This window comes from Nycticebus coucang, chromosome 14, assembly GCF_027406575.1.
Source record: "Nycticebus coucang isolate mNycCou1 chromosome 14, mNycCou1.pri, whole genome shotgun sequence".
Classification (NCBI taxonomy): Eukaryota; Metazoa; Chordata; class Mammalia; order Primates; family Lorisidae; genus Nycticebus; species Nycticebus coucang.
This window is the reverse complement of record NC_069793.1, coordinates 77,156,500-77,182,560: the sequence shown is the minus strand read 5'-3', so window position 1 is coordinate 77,182,560 and position 26,061 is coordinate 77,156,500. Positions and strand designations below refer to the sequence as shown.

Sequence of the window (26,061 nt, the reverse complement as noted above, 5' to 3'; positions counted from 1 at the left end):
CAAGAGTCAATTTTTGTAAGTGGTGAGAGGTGTGGGTCTAGTGTCAGTTTTCTACATGTGGCTAACCAATTCTCCCAGCAACATTTATTAAATAGTTCTTTCCCCATGTATGCTTTTGTTTGGTTTTTCAAAGATCAGATGGTGATATGTGGCTGGTTTCATCTCTAGGTTCTCTATTCTGTTCCATAGATCTATATCTCTCTTTTTGTGCCAGTGTCATGCTGTTCTGATCACTATAGACTTACAGTATAACCTGAAGTCTGATAATGTGATGCCTCTAGATTTGTTTTTATTTCTTAGAATTGCATTTGCTCTTTGGGGGTATTTCTGATTACATATGGAATGAAGTACCCTTTAGCAATTGCAGCAACACCAAAAATAAATAACGGGAACATGATCAAGCTAAAAAGCTTCTGCACAGCTAAGAGCACAACGACTAAAGCAAACTGACAACCTTTAGGATGGGAGATGTTTGCATGCTATGAATCTGACAAAGGGCTGATAACTAGAATCTGCAGAGAACTCAAACTAATGAAAAAGAAAAGAATAAACAATTCCATTTAGAAATGGGCCAGAGACATGAATAGAACCTTCTCTGAAGAAGACGGATGAATGTTCATCGTCCCTAATCAGAGAAATGCAAATCAAAACCACTCTGAGATAGCACCTACCCCCAGTGACAATGGCCCACATCACAAAGTCCCAAAGCTGCAGATGTTGGGGTGGATGTGGAGAGAAGGGAACACTTGAACACTGCTGGGGGCAACTAATATAGCCTCTTTGGAAAGAAGTATGGAAAATCCTCAAAGCAGTAAAAGTAGACCTTTCATTTGATCTATCTTTCTTTTTTGGAGACAGTTTCACTTTGTCGCCCTGAGTAGAGTACTGTGGCATCACAGCTCACAGCAACCTCCAACTCCTAGGCTTAGGCAATTCTCTTGCCTCAGGCTCCCAGGTAGCTGGGACTATAAGCGCCTGCCACAATGCCCAGCTATTTTTTGTTGCAGTTTGGCCGGGGCTGGTTTAAACCCACCACCCTTCCCACTGAGCCACAGGTGCCACGCCTTTCATTTGATCTTAAAATCTCATTACTAGGTATCCACCCAGAAGAAAAAAAAATCATTTTACCATGAGGACATTTGCAGTAGAATGATTATCGCAGCTCAGTTCACAATTGCCAAGATGTGGAATCAACCCAAGTGGCCATTAACCCATGAATGGATTAATAAACTATGGTATATGTATAACATGGAATACTATTTAGCCATAAAAAAGACAGAGACTTTACATCTTTTGTATTAATCTGGATAGGGTTGAAAAACATTCTCCTTAGTACAGTATCACAAGAACGGAAAAGAAGTATGCAGTGCACTCAATACTAGTATGAAACCAATAGAAAAACAACTGCATACCCACATGAAAAGAAAAACATAAGTATTTCAAGTGGGGGAGAAGGAGGGAAGAGAAAGGGGAGGAGAGAGAGGGAATTGGTAAACTCTCACCTAATGGGCACAGTGTAAGGGTATACAGCACACTCCCTAGGTGAAGAGCTCAACTATAACTTGGACTTTACCAAACAAATACAAACAATGTAATCTAATCATTTGTACCCTCATATTAATCTGGAAAAAAAAAAAACTAAAGTGTTAGATGGGAGACATTTTAGCTAGAACCCCTTCACTTTCTTCCTTCTCTACTTAGAAGGGTGACTCCTTCTGCACCTGTTTCCTCGCCTTGCCCAAATCAAATCCTTCCACGTGTGCTGTTGACACCATTATCTCCTGCCTCCTCAGGATCCCCCGTATGACATACCCACACTCACCAGTCATCTCAACTATCCCTCTAATTATTTTGTATCCTAGTGCATTATACCTCTCCCACGTTTTTTCTTTCTTCTTAAAACTCTACTATGGAAAGTGTATTTTGCACATTGATCAAATCAACATTTTGGGTTCACCAAACACTGGTATCTGCTAAATGGGCCATTTGTTAATCATTTTATAGGAATTTGATATGCAGGTCAAGATATCACGTCCTGGCTGAAAGCCACAGCTTTCAAGTTCTTTCAGCCATAACAACTTTAACTATGACCATGCCCCAAGGTCAAGTATATTTTAGGTAATATGCTTTGGTATAATACTGATTAGTCTTTCTCCTGCCTACACTCAGTGCCCTCTGTGTTACTGGTAGTTATCTCCATGTTTCTTACCCCAGCAGAAGACAGTTTTTGCTTGCTCAGTAGCCTGCAAAGACCAAAACTGTTGGTCTTAGATTTGGGGCTTGGATTCTCCCTTAGGTATGTATTTGTTACTGGGCAAAAAGCACATTCAACTATAGCATTGTGCAACTTTTCCAAAGCCCGTAACAGACCCACCCAATAAATAAGCCTGCACAAACTTGATTTTCATGGAAACTTTACCTCCATTCTCATTGCTGTAGGTCATGTTGTTCTCTGAAGTCATCTTGGGTCTGCTTTTATACCAACCACAGGGTCATGATTTATGCATGCGTTCACTTATTCTCTGTATGTCCATTGATCTACTGTGTGCCAGGCATTGTTCTCGTCACTGTGGACCTAGCAGTGAACAAAACAAAGCCCTGTCTCTAAGTCTCTAGTCCCAGAAGACCTATTTCGTTCACTATTGGTTTATAGAAACAATTCAGATTTTAGCTGGGTTTCTCTTTATAGGGAGATTTTCATCCAAATCTGTGGCAGCCCAGTGAATCTAATCTCATCTCCCATGTCTTCCTGTCATAAACCATATACCTTCTGCCATAAAGCAATTCTTGAATTTATGCTTGTTCTGCACAGTTCATCAGAGATTTGCACGTTTTTGCTCCCTTTGCTCTTGGGTCTCTTCTGTACCTGAAAAATTCTTGGTATCCTTCTAGCTTCAGCTCAGATGGAACTTTCTTGGTAAATAAGGTCTTCGGTGATTCCCCTAGGCTGAATGATAACTTTGGCTTCTGAGCTTCCACAGTGTTCTGTATATAGAACTGAACCAACCATTGTGTGATTGTTACTAAGTTCACTACTTTCATTACATTCAGTACTTGAGAGATGGAATTATATCTTACTCAGTTCTTTCCTTGATGTCTGCCATTTAGTGGATAATCCATAAATAGTTTTAAATGAAATTAAAGTTTAATACTGATGTGATTTAGTGTTATATGATTTACATATGACTGAATGGTGAAATAGACATGTAAACATATATAATAATCTTAAATGAAATTTTTAATGTTTGCAAATATGTTTTCTTTTTTTCCAAATGCTCTCAGTTTATTCTGAGTGTCCCTGGTTAGGGACTCTTCAAAAGTCTGGAGTGTACAAGTTATTTTTCAAGAGAAATCCTTCCGAGATGCAATGGTACATTTCAAAACTATTAAGAAATGAGTATAATTGTGATGGATGTGTTACTTAGTTCAATGTAAGCATTTCACATTGTATATCAAAGCAGTACCCTAAACCCCATAAATGCATCAATGTACAAAGTTATGATTCAATAAAAAAAAAATAATAAAAAAAAGTCCTTCCGAGACACAGTTGGTGTTTGGTAAATGCAGAGGTTAAAGAAAAAAATGGTGTGAAAAAATGGAGGATCACCATTTCCATCTGGAACTGAATAAAATGGGGTGAAAGAGAGAAATACAACTTCAAAAACTGTTCCCTGCTAGGAGAACATTGACCTGAGACTGGTGCTGCCCTCTCACTGCCACCACTAGCTTTAGAAACAGGTGCAATTAAAGGAAACTTAGGCCTTCATCAGAAAAGTAAGAGGATCCCCTAGAGCCAATTTAAGGAAATTAAATGGTCTGGGATAGGGTCCCAATATTGGTACTCTTTTTTTTAAGCAACCAAGGTGATCCTCATGGACAATCAGGGTTGACAATCATTAACCAAGATTGTCTCCAAGGTGTGTCTCCAGGTTCTAAAATTTTATTGTCCAGGTTTCTCTATTAATCTGTCACTTAAGTGAAACTTTTTTTTTGAGACAGTCTCACTTTTGCAAATATGTTTAATCATGTTACTATTATACATGTAGGAAAATGCACAATCCTAGCTTCAGAATCCCCTCATTGTCTTTTATTTTATTTAATTAATTTATTTTTTGAGACAGAGTCTCACTTTGCTGCCCTTGGTAGAGTACTGTGACGTCACAGCTCACAGCAACCTCAAACTCTTGGGCTCAAGCACTTTTCTTGCCTCAGCCTCCCAAGTATAGCTGGGACTACAGGCACCCACCACAACACCTGGCTATTTATTTATTTATTTATTTTTTTTAGCAGGCCAGGGCTGGGTTTGAACCCATCAACCCCGGCAGCCCTGGTGCATGTGGCCAGCACCCTACCCACTGAGCTATGGGCACCACCCCCCTCATTGTCTTTTAGAATCACTTTTTCCCTGCAATGTAACCAACTCTCCTGATTTTTAACAGCATAAATTTTTTTTTTTTTTTTTTGTAGAGACAGAGTCTCACTGTACCGCCCTTGGTAGAGTGCCGTGGCGTCACACGGCTCACAGCAACCTCTAAGTCTTGGGCTTACGCGATTCTCTTGCCTCAGCTTCCCGAGCAGCTGGGACTACAGGCGCCCGCCACAACGCCCGGCTATTTTTTGGTTGCAGTTTGGCCGGGGCTGGGTTTGAATCCACCACCCTCGGTATATGGGGCCGGCGCCCTACTCACTGAGCCACAGGCGCCGCCCAACAGCATAAATTTTGAACCTTAACTTTAAAAAGGGAGGTGATTGCCATATTTCAATGATCTATATTTATTTAGAAATAAATACTTCAAATAGTTGGTATCTGTGTTTCTCCTTTTTTTTTTTATCTAAGAGTTTGAACTTGAAATATAATTACCTTGTCCTAAAATTTTATGAATCTAATTGAAAACTTAATGGTCTCTCCCACTCTACTACTTATACAAGAGCGCCCTCTGATGGTGTAACATTTCCGAAAATTTATGTACCGTATTTAACAATTGAAGCAGCACTTAATCTCTAATTTGAGAGCTAAAGCTGTGGCCAGGTAATTCAAGCTTTCTGAAGCCATCAGAAATATTGTGGTGCTCTCGTGGAGCTGTTTGGCCAACAGTTGATTTCAGTATCTAAAATGATGAAACACTTCACAGTGATGAAACACTTGTTTGACAAAACATGCTATTTCTTGAGTACTGGAACATTCTAGGTGTCCTTAAGGACAGGATATCTCCACTTCTGTTTTAGCAGTAGAGCAGAAAGTATTTTATTTCATAACATTTTGGTAGTTTAGAATGTGATGCCCTCTCTGGGGCCCAGTGTTCTTGGTCAGGAAAAGGGTGGTTACTGAACATTACAGTTTTTGGAGAGGGTGTTTGAATCCATTTTCCTACCAAGCATATGCAGTTTTTTCAAATGTAATTAGTTGTTATGGTATTCATTTATACCAATATGGTATTTATAATAGATTTCATATTTTCTCAAGCACTGGGCTTCTAAAATATAATACATCTATTATAGTTTTAACATTAACAAAGGGACCTCATACTCAGAAACATGGAAAACTGCTGATTTAGATTTGAACTGCTTTCGTTTAACAATTATTTGTAAAGTGTCTGTCTTGTCTGAGGGCACTGTGGTAACTATTGTGTTCTTGCTTTTCAAACTACCCACTTATAAGCATAGGAGGCTGAGTCACCAGACTTTTTCCATGGGAGACTCTTCCATTTTTACTTCTTTTTTTCTATTCCTCATTTACCATCTTCTCTTTAAATAATTTTTTTCTAAGAGTCTCCTTTTTAAAATTAGCATGTTACAAAAGGCATAGAAGGAAGGGAATGCAGTTGTCTCTTAGTTAATATGAATGGAAGGATGTATAAAACGAGCAGTGTCTTAACGGCATGCAGAGATGATTTTATTTGAAGAATGTCTCTGAGGAAACTTCTACCTTCCTTGTTAAAATCTGAGCTTGGCAGTGAAGAGAGCATCCCTGTGGGGAGGGAGGGACAATTCCTGTTTCTTAGACTCATCTTCCTCTTGGAAGGACTTGTCATTATTTCCCTTTCTACCACCATGTTATCTTCAAGGGATACTATTTCTTCTTTAATTTTAAGTCGAATTTAGTCTCCAGTGCTTCCTGGCATCCCCATTGTACAAATGAGTAAACATAGAATATTTAAGCAGGGTTTTTGAAGAGCCCAGACATAATAAAATGGAAATAAACAGGGAGTCACCTAACAGCAGGTGGTCTGACTCAAGATTTGGCATGGTCTCTGATCTTGCCCTAACTCTGGGGCTTTCCCTGAATGACAGAAAACAGTAGAACCTTGTCCCTCACCATCCACCTTTCTTCAATATATATTTTTTTCAGATCGTTTTGATTGGGATTTATTGAGGATACAGAGAATTAGGTTACACTGATTGCATTTGTTAGGTAAAATCCCTCTTATAATTGTGTCCCATCCCCAAGAAGTGTGCCATACATCGTGACTCCCCATCCCCTTCCCTCCTCCCCTTCTCCACTCCCTCATTCCCCTACCCCCTACCTTGTATTAGATCATTTACTGCCTTCATATTAGAATAGAGCACATTGGATTCTTGCTTCTTCATTCTTGTGATGCTTTACTAAGAAGAATGTGTTCCACCTCAATCCAGGTTAATACAAAAGATGTAAAGTCTCCATCTTTTTAAATGGCTGAATAGTATTCCATGGTATCCATAAACCACAGCTTGTTAATCCATTCCTGGGTTGGTGGGCATTTAGGCTGTTTCTACATTTTGGTGATTTTAAATTGAGCTGTGATAAACAGCCTAGTGCAAATGTCCTTAAGATAAAGTGATTTTTTTTTCTTCTGTGTAGATGGCTAGAAATGGGATTGCAGGGTCAAATGGGAGGTCTAATTTCAGTTCTTTGAGGATTCTCCAAACTTCCTTCCAAAAAGGTTGTATTTGTAGTCCACCAGGGTAAAGGTGTTCCCCTCTCTCCACATCCACACCACCATCTGCACCTTTGAGACTTTGTGATGTGGGCCATTCTCACTGGGGTTAAGTGATATCTCAGGGTGCTTTTGCTTTGCATTTCTCTGTTGATTAGGGATGATGAGCATTTTTTTTCATGTGTTCACCCTTCTTTAATTTTAAACCTAGGTCCTGCCTACACGTCACCTGTCTTCCAGGTTTTGTTCTCCATGTAAGAACTCTAACAGAATATAACACCACAATCATCACATTAATACAGGACACACACATCAAATGGGAGAAAGATTTTTTGGTTTTTATTTATTTATTTATTTATTTATTTGAGACAGAGTCTCACTTTATTGCCCTTGGTAGAGTGCTGTGGTCACAGCTCACAGCAACCTCCAACTCCTGGGCTTAGGCGATTCTCTTGCCTCAGCCTACCAAGTAGCTGGGACTACAGGCACCCACCACAATATTCAGCAATTTTTTTTGTTGCAGTTTGGCTGGGGCTGGGTTCGAACCCCCCCACCCTCAGTACATGGGGCCAGTGCCCTACCCACTGACCCACAGGCACCACTCTATTTGTTTGTTTTAGCATCTCTGAATTAGAGTTGGAAATTGGAGAGCCCTCCTTCCTGGAACTTTGATTTATTGGAATTGCGAGTCCATTATTTTTGGTCATGAATATCTCTGAGTATGCTTTTTGTATCTTTTAGTAAAATTTCAGGGAGCTATTGTTAAATGTCTGGATGCCTAAATAAAATCAACTATATAGTGAGTTTTTTAAAACTAAAGGTTTCTGAGAAAGAGTCGATGTGATTTGTTTTTTATCAGTAGCCTAATAGCATTTAAAAAATAGTATAGAATGATTATTGAGTCAGGTTGGTGAAAAGATCAACATTCCACATATTCTTCAGTGTAACTGTTAACAAATGGCTGGGGTGATTTGTCCTTCAGTTTGCAAATTTAGGAGAAAGGTACTCATTCTAGTGTTCTTTTCTGAGGATTGAAGTTTAGTCTGTCATATCTGCAGAAGTGTGTTACTACGTAGAATGAAAAGAAGAGACAGATCAGGATTAGGAAGGTGTTAAAAGCTCCTGAAAAGAATCATACTTGTAGCTAGGTGTGGTGCTCACGCCTATAATCCTAGTACTCTGGGAGGCAAAGGCAGAGGATTGCTTGAGTTTAGGAGTTTGAAGCCAGCCTGAGCAAGAGTGACACTCTAGTCTCTACTAAGAATAGAAAAATTAGCCAGAGACTGTGGCCGTTGCCTGCGTTCTCAGCTACTCAGGAAGCTGAATCAGGAGCTTGAATTCAGGAGTTTGAGGTTGCTGTGAACTAGGCTGATGCCATGGCACTCTACCCTGGGCAACAGAGTAAGATTCTGTCTGTCTGGAAAAGAGAAGGGGAGGGGGGAGGGGAAGAGAGCAAAAAAGAATCATACTTACTTTGGGCAAGTTATCTGACCTCTCTGAGCATCAGCCTCCTAGCTGTAAAACTGGGGCAGTGGAAGTGCAGGTGGGGAGGGGGGAGGACATCTCCATAAGGCAGTAGTAGCACTAAGCCAGGCCTGAAGTTGGCTCTGTGTTATTTTTCCCCATCTCTCCCCCTCCCACTTCTACTGCTCCCAAATTGCCACCAAAACTGTTTCTAACAGATGTAATGTTCTTACTTATTTTTCTGAATGTGAAGTTTATTCTTCAGCAGTTTTAAAGTCCAAATAATTATTTTTGTCACAATGAACTTTATTTAAATGATGGTCTCTTTGTTTCTTCTTGCCTACTAGTTCCCACAGATACATTTCTTCACTCCATGGTAAAGGGGTGGGGGGGGGCGGATTTCTTGAACCACATTCAAGAAAGCACTGTTGTGCATGACTAGAGGTGTCTTTCCTTTTTGAGGTTATGCTTGTCTTGTTACAGCACTATTGTTTGTTTCAGTTTCAAAAAATCAAATTACAAAAATAATTTAAAGCTTCAGCTCTGACTCTGATTTGTAACCTTGGCCAAGTCACTTGACTTTCTCGAGCCCAGTTTCTTCAGCTGAACAATAGAGATTGTGTAGTGATTTATATGTGTAATGATTTATAAAATCGTTCTTGATTGAGGAGCCTGGAACTGGAAGTGGCATGTGGCTCCACTTCTCAGCAGCAGAGGGCGCACTGCCCCCAGTGTGCCTGCCATTAGGCTTTGAAAACTATTTCGTAGCTGAAAGTTGATGTCCGTGATGATGGAGAGGAGCAAGAAAATTTTGCAAATTAATATTGTGCAAAGAATATTTTCCTGTGTGTTTCTGCTTGTTTAATATTTAAGTGAAGCACTCACAAAACTGGGGATTTTGACAATCAAAGGATACTTCCTGTAATTCTGTAAACAGCGTCGTCATCTCTCTCCCATCTAAATACTCCGTGTTTAGGATTGTGTGCAAATGGGCTGAAGAGGAGAACTAATATTTACTGAGCAGTTTATACATAGGAACTGCACCTAGTACTTTAGGTACACTTTCTTTATCCTCAAAACAATCTTTTCAACCTGTATTATCTTAATTTTATGTAGGAAGATCCCAGGGCTCAGAGAAGTTAAGTGATTTACCTGAGGGCTCACAGCTAATAGAGATTCAAGTTCAGGTTTGTTAACTCGCCAACCTACTTGCTTTCTACCATACCAAGGTTCCTCCTCCTTTTTTCCCAGTCATAGCAATTAAGGCTGATTCCTGGAATGCCCTGGGGGTAGTAGCCACATGAGGGAATTTGGCTTTCCCTTTTCCTGAAGTTCTCATGGCCCTTGTAATTCTAAGATGAAAGCTATTTCCACTGGCAAGAATGTTTTACCAATTTAGCATAACATATACAAACACGTACCTATGTTTTCAAATTTGAATCCTTTTAGGTTACTGAATGTGTTTTCGTGTGGGCTGCTTTTAAAAACTACAGCAATATCTCATTTTATAAGGATAGGTTCTAAAGTTGGTGGGTAAGGTGAAAATCATTATGGCAGAATTGTCATCAAGAATCCAATGGGAGGTCAGGCATAGTGGCTCATGCCTGTAATCTTAATGCTTTGGTTGGCAGAGGTGGAAGGATCACTTGAGGCCAGGAGTTGAGACCAGCCTGGGCAACATGGGAAGACTCCCCCTTCCCTTCCCCCAGCCTCTCCCAGGGCCCATCTTTACAAAAGATATGATTTAGCCAGTGTTATGATAGTCCAAGCTACCAGGGATGCTGAGGCAGGAGGATTGTTTAAGCCCAGGAATTTAAGGTTATGGTGAACTATGATTATGCCACTGCAGTCCAGCTTTGGTGACAGAATATGATTCTTTCTCTTAAAAAAATAAAAAATCCCATGGGAAGGCATCTTATTAGAGAGCCAAGTACTTGATTTCTTTTTTATTTTTTTGCAATAGAGTCTCACTATGTTGCCCACAGTAGAGTGCTGTGGTGTCACAGCTCACAGCAACCTCAAACTCTTGGGCTTAAGCAATTCTCTTGCCTTAGCCTCCCAAGTACTTGATTTCTTAAAGGTTAAGACAGCCAGTGTTTCTTCCCTTGTTGAAAGCTGTTGAGCTTCAACAAGTCCTCTCATTTGCTTTTTTCCTGTCAAGCTTCAAATGATACAGTTGGCTTGTATTTGGGGCTGTCTTGGGTGATAATTCAAATCTTTAGACACCAGAGTCTCATTCAGCGTGATGGGGAGCTTGTACCATTTTAGATAGAAGAGAAAACTTGTGTCTTATTTTGGTGCTTATTTTTACTAAGTGGTTTTTAAAACGTTTGCTATATGTCAGAATCACCTGGAGGGCTTGTTAAAGTGCAGATTACTGGGTTCTGTCTCCATAGTTTCTGATTGCCGGAGTCTGGGATTTGGCCACAGGGACTGCATTTCTAACAGGTGTCCAGGTGATGCTGATGCTGCCAGTCTGAGGACTGCACATGGTCTAATAGAATGGAAACAGATGGGATCACTTGTTTATCTTCCCTTCACTATCTGTTTGTTTTTCTTGCTCTGTTTTATTTTTAGGCTGACTGGATGTAGATGAATTAGTTTAAGAAATACAGGGGCTATAGCCTAGCCAACTCTTTATCCCATTGCTAAGCTCAGTACTTGGCCCAGAATAGGAGTTCAATAGATGCTTGTTGAATGAGTGAGTAAATTAATATATACAGGCTTGGTGCTGTAGCTCAGCAGCTAGGGCTCAGGTCACATGCACAGTTGCTAGGGGGTTCGAACTTGGGAAGCAGAGGCAAGAGAGTGGCTTAAGCCCAAGAGTTTGAGGTTGCTGTGAGCTGTGATGGTACAGCACTCTACTGAGGGTGAGGCAACATAGTGAGACTCTGTCTCAAAAAAGAAAGAAAGAAAGGAACATATACAATGGGAGGGATTTATAGTACCTGGACATCATAACTATGTACCTGTTCCTTACAAACTGCTTATTTTCCTGAAAAGTAGGCAGTCTGTAGGTTAGAATAGCCTACATTATAGGACTACATATAATGATGACAGTGGATATCAGGAAGAATGCAGTTAAGGTAGTATTGAGACACCTGCATTTTAGGACGTGTGGTATGAATATGAAGTGTAACTGTGCGTGTTTGTGTATGTGTGTGTTGATAGAACTGGGTGCAGGGAGTCCATCTGTTTTACTTATTTCATTTTATTTTATATTTATAGATATGGTCTTTGTCACTCAGGCTGGAGTGCCGTGGCATGATCATAAAAAGTCCATAGTACAGTTTGAATATCCCTTATCTGGAATATTTGGGACTAGAAGTAGTTCAGATTTACTATTTTTTTTTTATTTTGGAATATTTGATTATCATTACTGGTTGAGCATTCCTGACCCCAAAATCCAAAATTTGAAATGAGTATTTCCTTTGAGCATCATGTTGACAATTCAGAAAGTTTTGGATATGAGAGCACTTCTGATTTCCAATTTTTGGATTAGACATATTTTACCTGTATCATTTAATACCTAGTCCATATTAAAATTAACCCAATTGTAGCCAGTGTCATTTGTATCTTGTTTGTTCAAACTAGAAGCTAATCCAGGATCATGCATTGTACCTGATTATGTTTCTTAAAATCCATTTGATCCCAAACAGTCCTTTTTTCATGACATTGCCTTGCCATTGTCTTGTAAAATGTCTCACCTTCAGATTTATCTGATTGCCTCTTTAGTGTGTTTTCAACTTGCTTTCTACCCTCTAATTTCTAGAACCTAGAAATTAGATCCAACGGCTGGGTTAAGATACAAGTTGAATGTTTTTGGCTGGAATACATCAAAGGTGATATGTGCTTCATTCTGTGCCACATCAGGAGACACGTAATCCCAGCCTACCCCACATTAATGATGCTGACACTGATCATTAGATTAACCCTGATCCTTCCATTATAAAGTTACGTTTTCCCCTGTGACAAGACAGTGTTTCTTTTTTTTTTTTTTTTGAAAAACAGTGTTTCTTATGGTGCTACATTGATACTCTATGAATGTCTGTCTTTCTGATATCTATTCTCCTAATGTGTCTCAGACCAATTAATAAGTTTTGCTTGAAAAGGCAAATTTAAATGATCATTTTTTCTAATTTTGTCATTCCTAAATTTGACCTCATTTGACTACACTCAGCTTTTCTTAATCAACTGGAACTATCTGGTAACCTCAAATATAATTCCGTTGGAAAGACAGGTTATGAATTTTTAACCTTTTAATCGCCAGTTTAAAGTAAGGAGTCTAAGTGAACATGTCAAATAATTTTCCTTCTTTCTTTTTTCAAAAAATATTTTCCTGACAAATGGGATTTATATGAATTGAATGTTTCAGTTAACTTCAATTATTATTCTTTTTAGGTTCAATTTGTTGGTGTTCAGTTTATTAAAATGTTAGCCAATTGATTGTCTCTTGTGGGTTGCTTCTGTGTCCGTTAGGTACTCCATTCTTGAGTACTTCCTTTCTTCCTTGCACAGCAAGATGTAGGCCTATCTTTTAGCCTCCTTGTCCCAAATATCAATCAGCCACTTTACTAACAAGCTCTACTTTCTTTTAGTGAGAATAGTATTAGACATCAAAATCCTGGCACTTGGACACTACCTGGGGGACAGGGTTTATCGACCTTTTCTATGGTCTATTTAGTTCTTGAACTTTTGTTAACTGAAAGCCTTTATTCAGATAGTAAGGGATATTTGTAGTTTGAAAAATAATGGGATGTACTCTATACTTGAAAATTTCTAAGTGAGTAGAATTTTTTTTTTTTCTTTTTGGAGGCAGAGTCTCACTCTGTCACCCTTGGTAGAGTGCCATGGCAACATCATAGCTCACAGCAACCTCAAACTCCTGGGCTCAAGTGATCCTCCTGCCGTAGCCTCCTAAGTATCTAGGATTACAGGTGCCAACCACAACTCCTGGCTAGTTTTTCTATTTTGAATAAAGATGGGGGTCTTGCTCTTGCTCAGGCTGGTCTCGAACTCCTGAGCTCAAGCTATGCACCCACCTCAGCCTTCGGAGTGCTAGAATTATAGCTGTGAGCCACCACACCCAGCCATGCTAAGTGAGATTTTTGTGTTCTCACCACAAAAAAGGATAAACATGTGAGATAATGCTTACATTAATTAGCCCTATTTAGCCATTTTACAATGTATATGTATTTGAAAATATCATGTTACATACCATAAATATATATATGCAACTTAAGAAATGAGAAAATAGGCCAGGTGCGGTGGCTCAACACCTGTAATCCCAGCACTTGGGAGGCCGAGGCAGGTGGATTGCCTGAGCTCACAGGTTCAAGACCAGCCTGAGAAAGACCTTGTCTCTAAAAAAAAAAAAAGAAAGAAAAGAGAGAGAGAGAGATAAAATATGGGTTTTTATTTGTATTAGCAATTCAATTTTTAACATGTTTTAAAAGCAGCTACCTAATTTTATAATTGTATCTTTTCTTTTCCTCTGAAAATCATGACCTCCAATAACAAATATTGCTTTTATATTACAATATAAAACTGTAATCCCAGCACTTTGGGAGGCTCAGGCTGGTGGGAGGATCACTTGAGGCCAGGAGTTTGAGTTGAATGTGAGCAACATAGCAAGACACTGTCTACTAAAAAAAAAAACAAAAACAAAAATTAGATGGGCATGGCATTGTATACCTACAGTCCTTAGCTTCTTGGAAGGCTGACGTGGGAGGATCACCTGAGTCCAGGAGTTCAGGGTTGCATCTATGATGATGACACTGTACCCTAGCCTGGGCAACAGGGCAAGACCCTGTCAAAAAAAGAAAATAATTTTAAAATACTAATATTAATATTAGTATTAATAGCAAAACTAATTTTTTGTGATTATTTTTATAATATAGGTTGATTTTTACTGGAAGAAGTAATTTAATTTCATTTATGTCCATCTCATTTAATTACTTTCCTTTAAATCTGTTTTGTCTATTTTTATTATAGATTGATCATTTTGGATTTAATTCTGTGAAAACTTTTAATCAGCGGTATCTAATAGCTAATGAATACTGGAAGAAAGATGGTGGGTCAATACTTTTCTACACTGGTAATGAAGGGGACATCATCTGGTTTTGCAATAATACGGTATGTGTAGATTTGTGAAATTCCAGTATCAATTTGCCTTTTATTATGATAATACGGAAAACTGTTCTGCAATATATTTAACCAACCATTTCTGTTCTTAATGGTAGTTCTTTAAAGTTAACAAAAAGATAAACTCACTAATAATAGAAAAATAGCAAAAGTAATAAATAGGCAGTTCATAGAAGAATAAATACAGATATCCAGTAAGTCTCCATGTTTAGCCTAAAAGAATTACAAATAAAAAGAATGACATACTATTTTTTGAAAATTGAATTAGAAATGTTTTATCTTATTTCTGGAGTGAACAGGGATATAAGGGAAATAGGCATAAGATTGTTTTTGCATATAGTTTGTTTGATTATGGGCTCTGGAAGGTAAACACAAGGGTAGGGATTTTTGTATGTCTGTTCATTGTTATGTTTTCGGAGTTCAGGACTGTATTAGGCACAAACTAATATTTATTATTTAACATATAATAAATATTGGTTAAATGAATGAATGAATAAAACTTAAAGCCAATTCAAATAAGAAAAAGTATTTAAGTTTGATGGTCAAACAGGGATGGGAAAATGTAAAGTGGTAACTATATTTTAGTTTAGCTTTCTGGTTCTACCATTTTCTTGTGTTTGTAAGGGTTAAAATAGAGTTGCCTGCTAGTTTGCTTCCTTGACTACACTATCAACTTCTATAATAATACTTTATTAACAAAATTTAAATTATAAGGACATGTGAAGGGAAGAAATTCTCCTTTTCAACGTGTCAGTGCTGTGACTAGAAAATGTCAACTCTTTACCAAAAAGCTAGTATGTGAAATGCCTTAAAGTGGGGACTGAATCTTATTATCTCCAATGCCTGTGTCTGGCCTGGTGCCTTGTATTCAGGAGGTCTTAGTCAATGTTTGTTGAACAGATAGGAATTGAGAGTAAAGATATTAATCCACCTATATTGTTAATGCATTCTTCATTCCTATTTTTTTTTTTTTTTAGGAATGTTAAGAATCTAAATATAGTACTTTACTTGAAGATAAGTAATTCCCTGAGACATGAGATCCTAAGATATCTTGTTTCTTTTAGATCAGTGACAAATGAAATCAGAACTTCTTTCCAGCAGATTTCTGCTCTGTTCTATGAAACAACAGAGGCTGCTTTGTCTCTTCTTTTTTTGGTGTGTGACTTTTCTTTTATGCCAAGGCCACAGGGTAGCTTCTCCTGTTCAGTGATTTTCCTAGTTTTTATTTTTCTTTATTATAGGCAGGTAGCTACTCCTGCCTCCCCCAGACTCCATAGTTCTGACAGGCACTATGGCAAAACGTAAGGCTTGCTGAGGAATCTCCGTCTTCAGAAGTGGCAGGAAGGAGGAGATACACAGTGCTGGAACAGTTTTAGGGAACTGACTAGAGGCAGACCCCAGAAGGGCAGATCCTGGCACTTCCACAGCCCCATATACCTTTCTTTACATACCAAAGTGTTCCAATGCACACACACTTTAGGACTTTAATTTATTGAGAGGCAGTGCAGCACAGCAGTCAAGAGTGAAGACTTCAACCAGACTAATGAGATCTGAATTTGGCACTTTGCTTTGTGACTTTGGGAAAATTTCTTATTCTGTGACTCAGTCTTGTCATCTGTTAAATGGGTATAGGAACAATATCTACTTCACAGAGTTGTTGTAAAGACTAAATAAGATCAAGGGACTTGCAAGCATATAATGTTCATAAATGTTAATATATTACATGAACCTTTTTTGAAAAATAAAAATACCCCTGAAATAGATGTAAGCAAATAATCATTTATTACATTGTGAACCAGTTTAATGAAATTGCTTCCTTTCAAAGCCTGAGGTCCATTCCACAGAGGTCTGGATATTTTAATGGAAAGTCTTTACTCTTAAGATTCTCACAATCAGATAGAGCAGCGGTTCTCAACCTGTCAGTTGCGATTTCTTGGACTGTGTTAAAGAGTTGCGACAATAGGAAGGTTGAGAACTATTGTGGTAGAGTAAGACACCCATGTAAGCAAATATTGTAACACAGTACTGTTAATCTATAGCTAGCTCGGTGGTGAGAAGGAGGGAGTGATCAGTATTGTCAGGGTTAGGCAGACAGAGGAGGGTGTGCTTGAGGTGGCTGCTGCACGATCTATAGATAAATGAGCAGGCATTGAGTACATCCTAAAGAGAGAAAGTGAGGGTCATTGAAACTAACAACAAAATAACTAGTTAAATTCTTTATCTTCTCATATATACAGCTCTTGTAATTGTTCATTTATTGATTGTAACAAACAAAAACATTCTGAGCTTCTTAGTCCTTGTTAGAGAGTAGTAACTCATTAAAAAGCAACAAGATACACTAGGAATGACAAATAGTTTTAATCTGTGCTAAATCTAAATCTAATCGATTGATGTTGGTTGCTTAGGATGCTTTATTGAAAAAGGATTCTGAGGCCATGACTGATATAAATGAAAAAAAACGTATTGGAACAAAGAGATTGAACAGCGCTTGGTGATCACAAGCCAGGCGACCTGTGTTTGTAACTTGGCTCTGTCAAAGGTTGTACAAACTCTGTGTCTCAGTGACCTTGTCCGTAAAATGGGGATCATCAAAGTACCTGTTTCTCATGGGCAGCGCCTGTGGGTCAGTGGGTAGGGCACTGGCCCCGTATACCGAGGGTGGTGGCTTCAAACCTGGCCCTGGACAAACTGCAACAAAAAAATAGCCAGGCGTTGTGGCGGGCACCTATAATCCCAGCTACTCGGGAGGCCGAGGCAGGAGAATCGCCTAAGCCCAGGAGTTGGAGGTTGCTGTGAGCAGTGTAATGCCACAGCACTCTACCAAGGGTGATAAAGCGAGACTCTTGTCTCTACAAAAAAAAAAAAAAAAAGTGCCTGTTTCTTAGATAGTTATGACAACTAAGTGAATTAATGCATATAATGTATTTAGAACAGTATCTGACACATTATAAGCACTCAGCTAATATTAACTATTGTTAGCTGTGACTTATTTTCCAATAAATAAGATTAATGTAAGCTTGGTGCCTGTAGCACAGTGGTTACCGTGCCAGCCACATACACCGACAGTTGGCAGGTTCGAACCTGGCCCCGGCCAGCTAACCAACAATGGCAACGGCAACCAAAAAAAAAAAAAACACACACACAAAAAGATTAATATAAAACCCAAGTGAGTTTAGTGTGCTTGTTTATACTGTTTTATCTTTTATCACAGGCATCTTACTTAGGTAAATTTAACCTTTTCCTAGAAGATTGGGCACATAGTGCAATTTGAAGACTGTTATAGACATAATGTTGATTCTAGGGCTAGTGTATTGAGTTAAGAAGAGTTGAAATGACTAGTGGATGAGGGATCTGGGATTATTTTTTATGTTTTACTCTAATACAATGTGAGATTGATGTGCAACAGTGAAACAACCATTATATCATTTATCTGTAGAACAAATGAATTGTGTAACTTTTCAGTGGTCTCTTATTGGTCCAGTTTGGTATCTATTTCATCCAGTATGCAAAAAGGTTCATTGACTTTTTTTCACTTCCTGATTCTAGCCTGTGTGTTTGGAAATTCTTCCTAGGGGTTCATGTGGGATGTGGCTCAGGAACTGAAAGCTATGTTGGTGTTTGCTGAACATCGCTACTATGGGGAATCCCTACCATTTGGTAAAAATTCATTTAAAGTAAGTATTCTTTTTACTTTTAAGTTTAAAAGTTGTTGTTTTTTTAACTTTATGATATTTTCTAATTACATGTGCCACTATGAGATAACTTTATCTTGAACTGCTTGAAATCTGAATAATTTGTATTTAACTTCCCTTTTCATATACAATTTGAAGAGATTGAGTTTTTTTAGCCATATTATTACAATTCCTAATGTTAGTTTTTAACTCAGTGTGCCTAGGCCAGCCTCAGCCAGGTAAATCTTGCTCTGTGGCTACAGAGACAGTATAGGGAGCTTTTCATTATTTAAAAAATATCAGCAAATAATTCTGCTTTATAAATTATACACTTAAATTATTGAGCTTTCCACTGGAAAAATATAATGAGTATATAAATATTTATCTACTAAAGTGATTTTCAATCTGTAAAATAAGGATAAATAAGTTCTATAATTCAGTGAGGCCAGTTGGCCACTTGGATTCTCTGTTGGCCCTTTCTGTACCCACAGGGAACTATGGCCTCTGCTACAGACTCTCTTCCTTATAAAACAGGATCCTTTTCTCAACTGAGTCACTCATGTACTACCCTTGTGTTTCTAGCTGTATTAATTTGCCACTTGTCCTGTTAGTTACTTAATGTTTTTCTTTAATCAATTATTTTTTAAACTTAGCATTATCTTTTTTTAGAGATAGAGTCACTTTTTTTTTTTATTAAATCATAGCTGTGTACATTGATATGATCATGGGGCATCATTCACTAGCTTTACAGACCATTTACCAAGTTTCACATATACCCTTGTAAGATGCACCCCTGGTGTAATCCCACCAATCCCCTTCCCTCTACCCCCTCCTCCCTCCCTCCCCTCCCTTTCCCCCTTCCCCCTATTCTTAGGTTGTAACTGGGTTATAGCTTTCATGTGAAAACCCTAAATTAGTTTCATAGTAGGGCTGAGTACATTGGGTACTTTTTCTTCCATTCTTGAGATACTTTACTAAGAAGAATATGTTCCAGCTCCATCCATGTAAACATGAAAGAGGTAAAGTCTCCATCTTTCTTTAAGGCTGCATAATATTCCATGGTGTACATGTACCACAATTTATTAATCCATTCGTGGATCGATGGGCACTTGGGATTCTTCCACGACTTAGCAATTATGAATTGGGCTGCAATAAACATTCTGGTACAAATATCTTTGTTATGATGTGATTTTTGGTCTTCTGGGTATATGCCTAGTAGAGGGATTACAGGATTGAATGGCAGATCTATTTTTAGATCTCTAAGTGTTCTCCATGTCTCTTTCCAAAAGGAATGTATTAATTTGCATTCCCACCAGCAGTGCAAAAGTGCTCCCTTTTCTCCACATCCGCGCCAACATCTCTGGTCTTGGGATTTTGTGGTATAGGCTAGTCTCACTGGAGTTAGATGGTATCTCAAAGTAGTTTTGATTTGCATTTCTCTGATGATTAAAGATGATGAGCATTTTTTCATATGTCTGAAGGTCGCGCGCCTGTCTTCTTCAGAGAAGTTTCTCTTCAAATCCCTTGCCCAGACTGCGATGGGATCCCTTGTTCTATTCTTGCTAATGCGTATGAGTTCTCTGTGGATTCTGGTTATTAAACCTTTGTCAGAGACATACTCTGCAAAAATCTTCTCCCATTCTGAGGGCTGTTTGCTTGCTTTACTTACTGTGTTCTTGGCTGTGCAGAAGCTTTTTAGTTTGATCAAGTCCCAGTAGTGTATTTTTGAAGCTGCTTCAATTGCCGGGGGGGTGCTCCTCATAAAATACTCGCCCAGCCCGATTTCTTCAACGGTTTTCCCTGCACTCTCCTCTAGTATTTTTATAATTTCATGTCTTAAGTTTAAATCTTTGATCCAGTGAGAGTCTGTCTTAGTTAATGGTGAAAGGTGTGGGTCCACTTTCAGTCTTCTGCAGGTTGCCAGCCAGTTCACCCAGCACCATTTGTTAAATAGGGAATCTTTTCCCCACTGCATGTTTTTAATTGGCTTGTCAAAGATTAAATAACGGTAAGTAGCTGGATTCATCTCTTGGTTCTCTATTCTGTTCCAGACATCTACTTCTCATTGGTTTTTGTGCCAATACCATGCTGTTTTGATCACTATTGATTTGTAGTATAGTCTGAGGTCTGGTAGCGTAATTCCTCCTGCTTTGTTTTTATTTCTGAGTAATGTCTTGGCTATTCGAGGTTTTTCCTGATTCCATATAAAATGAAGTATTGTTTTGTCAAGATCTTTAAAGTATGACAGTGGAGCTTTAATAGGGATTGCATTGAAATTATATATTGCTTTGGGTAGTATAGACATTTTAACAATATTGATTCTTCCCAGCCATGAGCATGGTATGTTTTTCCATTTGTTAATATTTTCAGCTATTTCTTTTCTTAGAGTTTCATAGTTCTCTTTATAGAGATCTTTCACGTCCTTTGTTAGATAAATTCCCAAATATTTCATCTTCTTTGGCACTACTGTGAATGGGATAGAGTCCTTAACCGTTTTTTCAACTTGACTGTTGTTGGTATATATAAAGGCTACCGATTTATGAATGTTGATTTTGTAACCTGAGACACTGCTGTATTCCTTGATCACTTCTAAAAGTTTTGTAGAGTCCCTAGTGTTTTCCAGATACACAATCATATCATCCACAAAGAGCGAAAGTTTGATCTCTTCTGACCCTATATGGATACCCTTGATTGCCTTTTCTTCCCTAATTGCAGTGGCTAAAACTTCCATTACAATGTTAAAAAGTAATGGAGACAATGGGCAGCCTTGTCTGGTTCCTGATCTGAGTGGAAATGATTCCAATTTAACTCCATTCAATATGATATTGGCTGTGGGTTTGCTGTAGATGGTCTCTATCAGTTTAAGAAATGTCCCTTCTATACCGATTTTCTTAAGTGTTCTGATCATGAAGTGATGCTGGATATTATCAAAAGCTTTTTCTGCATCGATTGAGAGAATCATATGGTCTTTATTTTTTAATTTGTTTATGTGCTGAATTACATTTATAGATTTACGTATATTGAACCAGCCTTGAGATCCTGGGATAAAACCGACTTGGTCATGATGTATAATTTGTTTTTTTTTTTTGTTTTGTTTTTTTTTATTGTTGGGGATTCATTGAGGGTACAATAAGCCAGGTTACACTGATTGCAATTTTTAGGTAAAGTCCCTCTTGCAATCATGTCTTGCCCCCATAAAGTGTATAATTTGTTTGATGTGTTGCTGGATTCTGTTTCTTAGGATCTTGTTGAATATTTTTGCATCTACATTCATTAGTGATATCGGTCTATAATTTTCTTTTCTTGTTGGGTCTTTCCCTGGTTTGGGGATGAGGGTGATGTTTGCTTCATAGAACGTGTTGGGTAGTCTTCCTTCTTTTTCTACCTTTTGGAACAGGTTGAGTAATATAGGTACTAATTCCTCTTTAAAGGTTTGGTAGAATTCAGACGTGAAACCATCTGGTCCTGGGCTTTTCTTTTTAGGGAGGTTTTGTATGGTTGATGCTATTTCCGAACTTGGTATGGGCCTGTTCAACATTTCTACTTGATTCTGGCTAAGTCTTGGAAGGTGACGTGCTTCCGAGTATTGGTCAATATCCTTCAGATTTTCATATTTCTGAGAATAAAGTTTCTTGTAATATTCATTAAGGATTTTTTTGATTTCTGAAGAGTCTGTTGTTATTTCATCTTTGTTGTTTCTGATTGATGAGATTAGAGATTTTACTCTTTTTTCCTGATTAGGTTGGCCAAAGGTTTTATCTATTTTATTGAGCTTTTCGAAAAACCAGCTTTTTGATTTATTGATCTGTTGTATTATTCTTTTGTTTTCAATTTCATTTAGTTCTGCTCTAATTTTGGTTATTTCTTTTCTTCCACTGGGTTTGGGGTTGGAATGTTCTTCCTTTTCCAGTTGCTTGAGATGTCCCATTAAGTTGTTAACTTCCTCTCTTTCCATTCTCTTGAGGAAGGCTTGCAGTGCTATAAATTTCCCTCTTAGAACTGCCTTGCGGAGTCCCAGAGGTTCTGATAGTTCGTGTCTTCATTGTCGTTTTGTTCCAAAAAATTGGCGATTTCTTTCTTAATCTCACATCTGACCCAGCTATCCTTCAGCATAAGGTTATTTAACTTCCATGTTTTTGTATGAGTATGCAGATTCCTGTTGTTACTCAGTTCAAGTTTTATTCCATGGTGGTCCGAGAATAATAATTTCTATTCCTTTAAATTTACTGAGGTTAGACTTGTGACCTAAGATGTGATCGATTTTGGAGTAAGTTCCATGGGCTGATGAGAAGTATGTGTATTCAGTTTTGTTGGTGTCTGCTAAATCCAAATGTTGGATGGTTAGGTTTAAATCTAAGATTTCTTTGCTCAGCTTCTTGTTGGAGGATGGATCCAACACTGCCAAAGGAGTGTTGAAATCTCCGACGATTATGGAGCTGGAGGAAATCAAGTTGCTCATGTCTGTTAGAATTTCTCTTATAAATTGAGGTGCATTCTGGTTGGGTGCATAGATATTAATAATTGAGATCTCATCATATTGAGTGTTACCCTTAACAAATAGGAGGTGACCATTCTTGTCCTTCCTTACTTTTGTTGGTTTAAAGCCTATTGTATCTGCAAATAAAATTGCAACACCTGCTTTTTTCTGATTACCATTTGCCTGAAATATGGACGACCATCCTTTCACCCTGAGTCTGTATTTGTCTTTTAATTTAAGATGTGACTCTTGTATGCAACAGATATCTGGCCTGAGTTTTTGTATCCAGTCATCTAACCTATGCCTCTTTAGAGGACAGTTTAAGCTGTTCACATTAATGGAGAATATTGATAAGTCTGGTGAAGTTTTGGGTATCGAGTTTTTCAAAAGTCCAGTGGCCATTTTTAATCCTTTCACCAGTGTGGAAATTGGAGTTTGATCCAAAGTTTCTGAGTGAGTTTACTTTTGTGGTATAGGATTGGGTTGGTCATTATGGAGGATAGGTCTGAGAATATCCTGAAGAGCTGGTTTGGTTATGGCAAATTTCTTCAACATATGAATGTCATTAAAGTATTTAATTTCTCCATCATAAATGAAACTCAGTTTAGCTGGATACAAGATCCGGGGTTGAAAGTTATTTTGCTTTAGGAGATTAAAAGTCGGTGACCACCCTCTTCTGGCTTGAGAAGTTTCAGCAGAGAGATCTGCAGTCATTCTAATATTCTTGCCTTTGAAGGTAATGGTTTTCTTTCTCCTGGCAGCTTTGAGGTTTTTCTCCTTCATATTAACTTTAGTGAAGTTAACTGTGATATGCCTGGGGGATGTCTTATTGGGATTGAGTCGTGCTGGGGTTCTGAAGCTGTCCGCTATCTGAATTTCAGAATTTCTAGGCATGTCTGGAAAATTCTCTTCCATAATTTCATGCAGAAGGGCCTCTGTGCCCAGCGAGGCCACTTCATCTGTTTCTGGAACCCCTATGATTCGGATATTCGCCTTCTTCAAATTATCCCAGAGCTCTCTGAGAGAATGATCCGTTTTTGCTCTCCATTTCTCTTTCTCTTTGAGAGTTTGGGAGCGTTCAAAGGCTTTATCTTCGATGTCAGAGATCCTTTCTTCTGCTTGCTCCATTCTGTTATTGAGGGATTCTACTGTATTTTTCATATCTTTGAGGGCTGCCAATTCTTGCTTCAGTGTGTCTAAGTCTTTGGTGGTTTTGTCTTCAAATTCGTTAAATTCTTGAGACAACTTTTGAATTTCTCCTCGAATTCCTAATTCCACTTTGTTAATCTTGTCTGCAATCCAAATTCTGAATTCGATTTCTGACATCTCAGCCAGTTGTTTATGAATGGGATCGTCATTTGCATCTGCCATATCTTTCTTTGGGGGGTTGATCAATTCTGGTTATTCATGTTACCAGAGTTTTTCTGCTGATTCCGCCCCATGGTTGTTTTACTCCCCTGATTTTTTCCCCTGGGGCTTTGTCGAGGGCCTGTACAGTGTTGTGGCCTGAGAAACTGGGGCCCTGTCTGGTGTGGTGAAGCTAAGTGGTTCTGTCTTGTTTTCAGCTGGTTTCTGTTCCACCCTAGTGAAACAGATACTTTGGATTGAAGTCTCAGCTGTGGAGAATAATCAGCAATTAAGTCACCCCGCCCCCCACTGGTAAACAATTGGAAAAGAAAAATCAAACCTTCCTATCACTGTGCACCCAGGGCACCACCTGATTTGTCCTCAGGAGATTGGTTCAGTTCAAAAAGGTCCAAATCAATTGTCTCAGTCTGCACCTGTCTCAGGTGAGAGAGTTTAAGAGGTCTCTGGGAACTGGATCACAGGGGTCTGGTGACTACTCTGGTGTGGCTTGCTCCAGTGCTGCGTGGAGTCAGGAGAAGCCACCCAGCCAATAAATCAGTCTGGGAAGGTTGCTGCCTCCTTCCCCACCTTGCACCACTTCACACCCAGTCACTGATAGCCCTGCAGTTGGCTGACCCAGTTGCCTGTAGTGAATCGGTACTCCAAGAGTTTGTACCTGCCTGAATCACAAGGAAGTCTGCCAGGCGGCTGCGCTCTGCCTCTCTCCAGCAGGAGGAGGTGAGGCCTGACAAACTCAGGCGCTTGATGAAGGTTGAGGGGTTTTCAGTCAGGTCCAGTCTCTCCCCTCATTAATGTTACTGACAGAACAGAACAGAACAACTCTGCGGTTCCCCTGCAGAAGAGAAGCTGAATTGAGCTCCAAATCAGCTTGTCTTTGCTCTTTTATTGTCTATAGGCTGACGATCCCCTGAGGGCCAGGTGAGTCTTAGGTTTAGTAAAGCAGACCTCTGGGTCAGCCCCACCCTGGGAGTTTCCCTGGTTTGCAAGTTGGAGTTGCCTCAGGCAAACTCAGAGACTCTGGTTGCCCAGGGAGACAGGGGGTGTGGCTTCAGAATATTGGGTAGTGAGCCGTATTGCTAGCAAAAGAGGGCTGCTGCTTTATGACTCAGGCAACTGTCGCTCCAGTGTAGCTCCCCTCCTCCGCTCCCGTACCCCAGAGTCTGCACCAACAGGCTGCAGCCCAGCACTGTCTACACCCCTCGAGCAATCTCCCAATAGTCTGGACCCCTGGGGGACAGGCCTCCAGACCTTGTAGCGACAGCAGAGGGGAGTGCAGGGAGCGCTGGGAGCCTGGGATTACGGGCAGAAAACACACAGAGCTTTACACAGTTTTATGCCTGGCCGTATACGGCTGTCGCACTGTGCCTCAGGGAACTGCCACTCCGGTGCTGTCCCTTCTCTGCCCACCGGGACTGGCCTCTAGACCCCAGTGTGAGCAAAGGGGAGCGCTGGGAGCTCAGAATTCCAGGTAGAGACTATATACAGTTTATACAGTTTTATGCCTGGCAGGAGGCCGCCGTGGCACCCTAGTAGGGGAGGTAGGTCCAGTTTTTAGAGGGTCTCTCCCGTGGAGTGTAGTGGGAGGACCTTTGAACTCTGCCCGGTTGTTTGTGGGGCACTCTGAGCTGTTCTCATGAGGGAGGGGACTCCCGTCCGCTTGGTGATGGATTTTGTACCTTTTGTTTGTATCCTTGTGGTTGCAGCTCGTCTCAGTGGGGTTGACGTGCATTCTACAACCTTCTCTCTTAGTGCAGCTGAAATCCACCAGGTTACTTGCTGAATTTTTATCCTTTAACTCTCCTTCTGGACGGGAGCCTCTGTGGAAAGCTGGCTTTAGTCAGCCATCTTGTGTCCTCTGATAGAGTCACATTTTGTCACCCTTGGTAGAGTGCTGTGGCATTACAGGTAACAGCAACCTCCAACTCCTGGGCTTAGGCGATTTGTTGCAGTTAGGCTGGGACTGGGTTTGAACTCACCATCCTCGGTATATGGGGTGGTGCCCTACCCACTGAGCCACAGGCAC

General features: G+C 39.4%; 1 protein-coding gene across 5 annotated transcripts in view; it reads left to right on the top strand.

Moving 5' to 3' along the window:
* Positions 1-26,061, top strand: part of PRCP (prolylcarboxypeptidase) — a 117,636-nt gene that overhangs the window by 27,180 nt on the left and 64,395 nt on the right. For 4 of the 5 annotated variants that reach the window (XM_053561163.1, XM_053561158.1, XM_053561160.1 and 1 more), the window contains 2 exons: positions 14,373-14,513; positions 18,095-18,196. In XM_053561163.1, coding sequence (XP_053417138.1) covers positions 14,373-14,513; positions 18,095-18,196 — 243 coding nt within the window. The remainder of the gene's footprint in view (positions 1-14,372; positions 14,514-18,094; positions 18,197-26,061) is intronic. The other variant, XM_053561162.1, reaches the window with a different exon arrangement.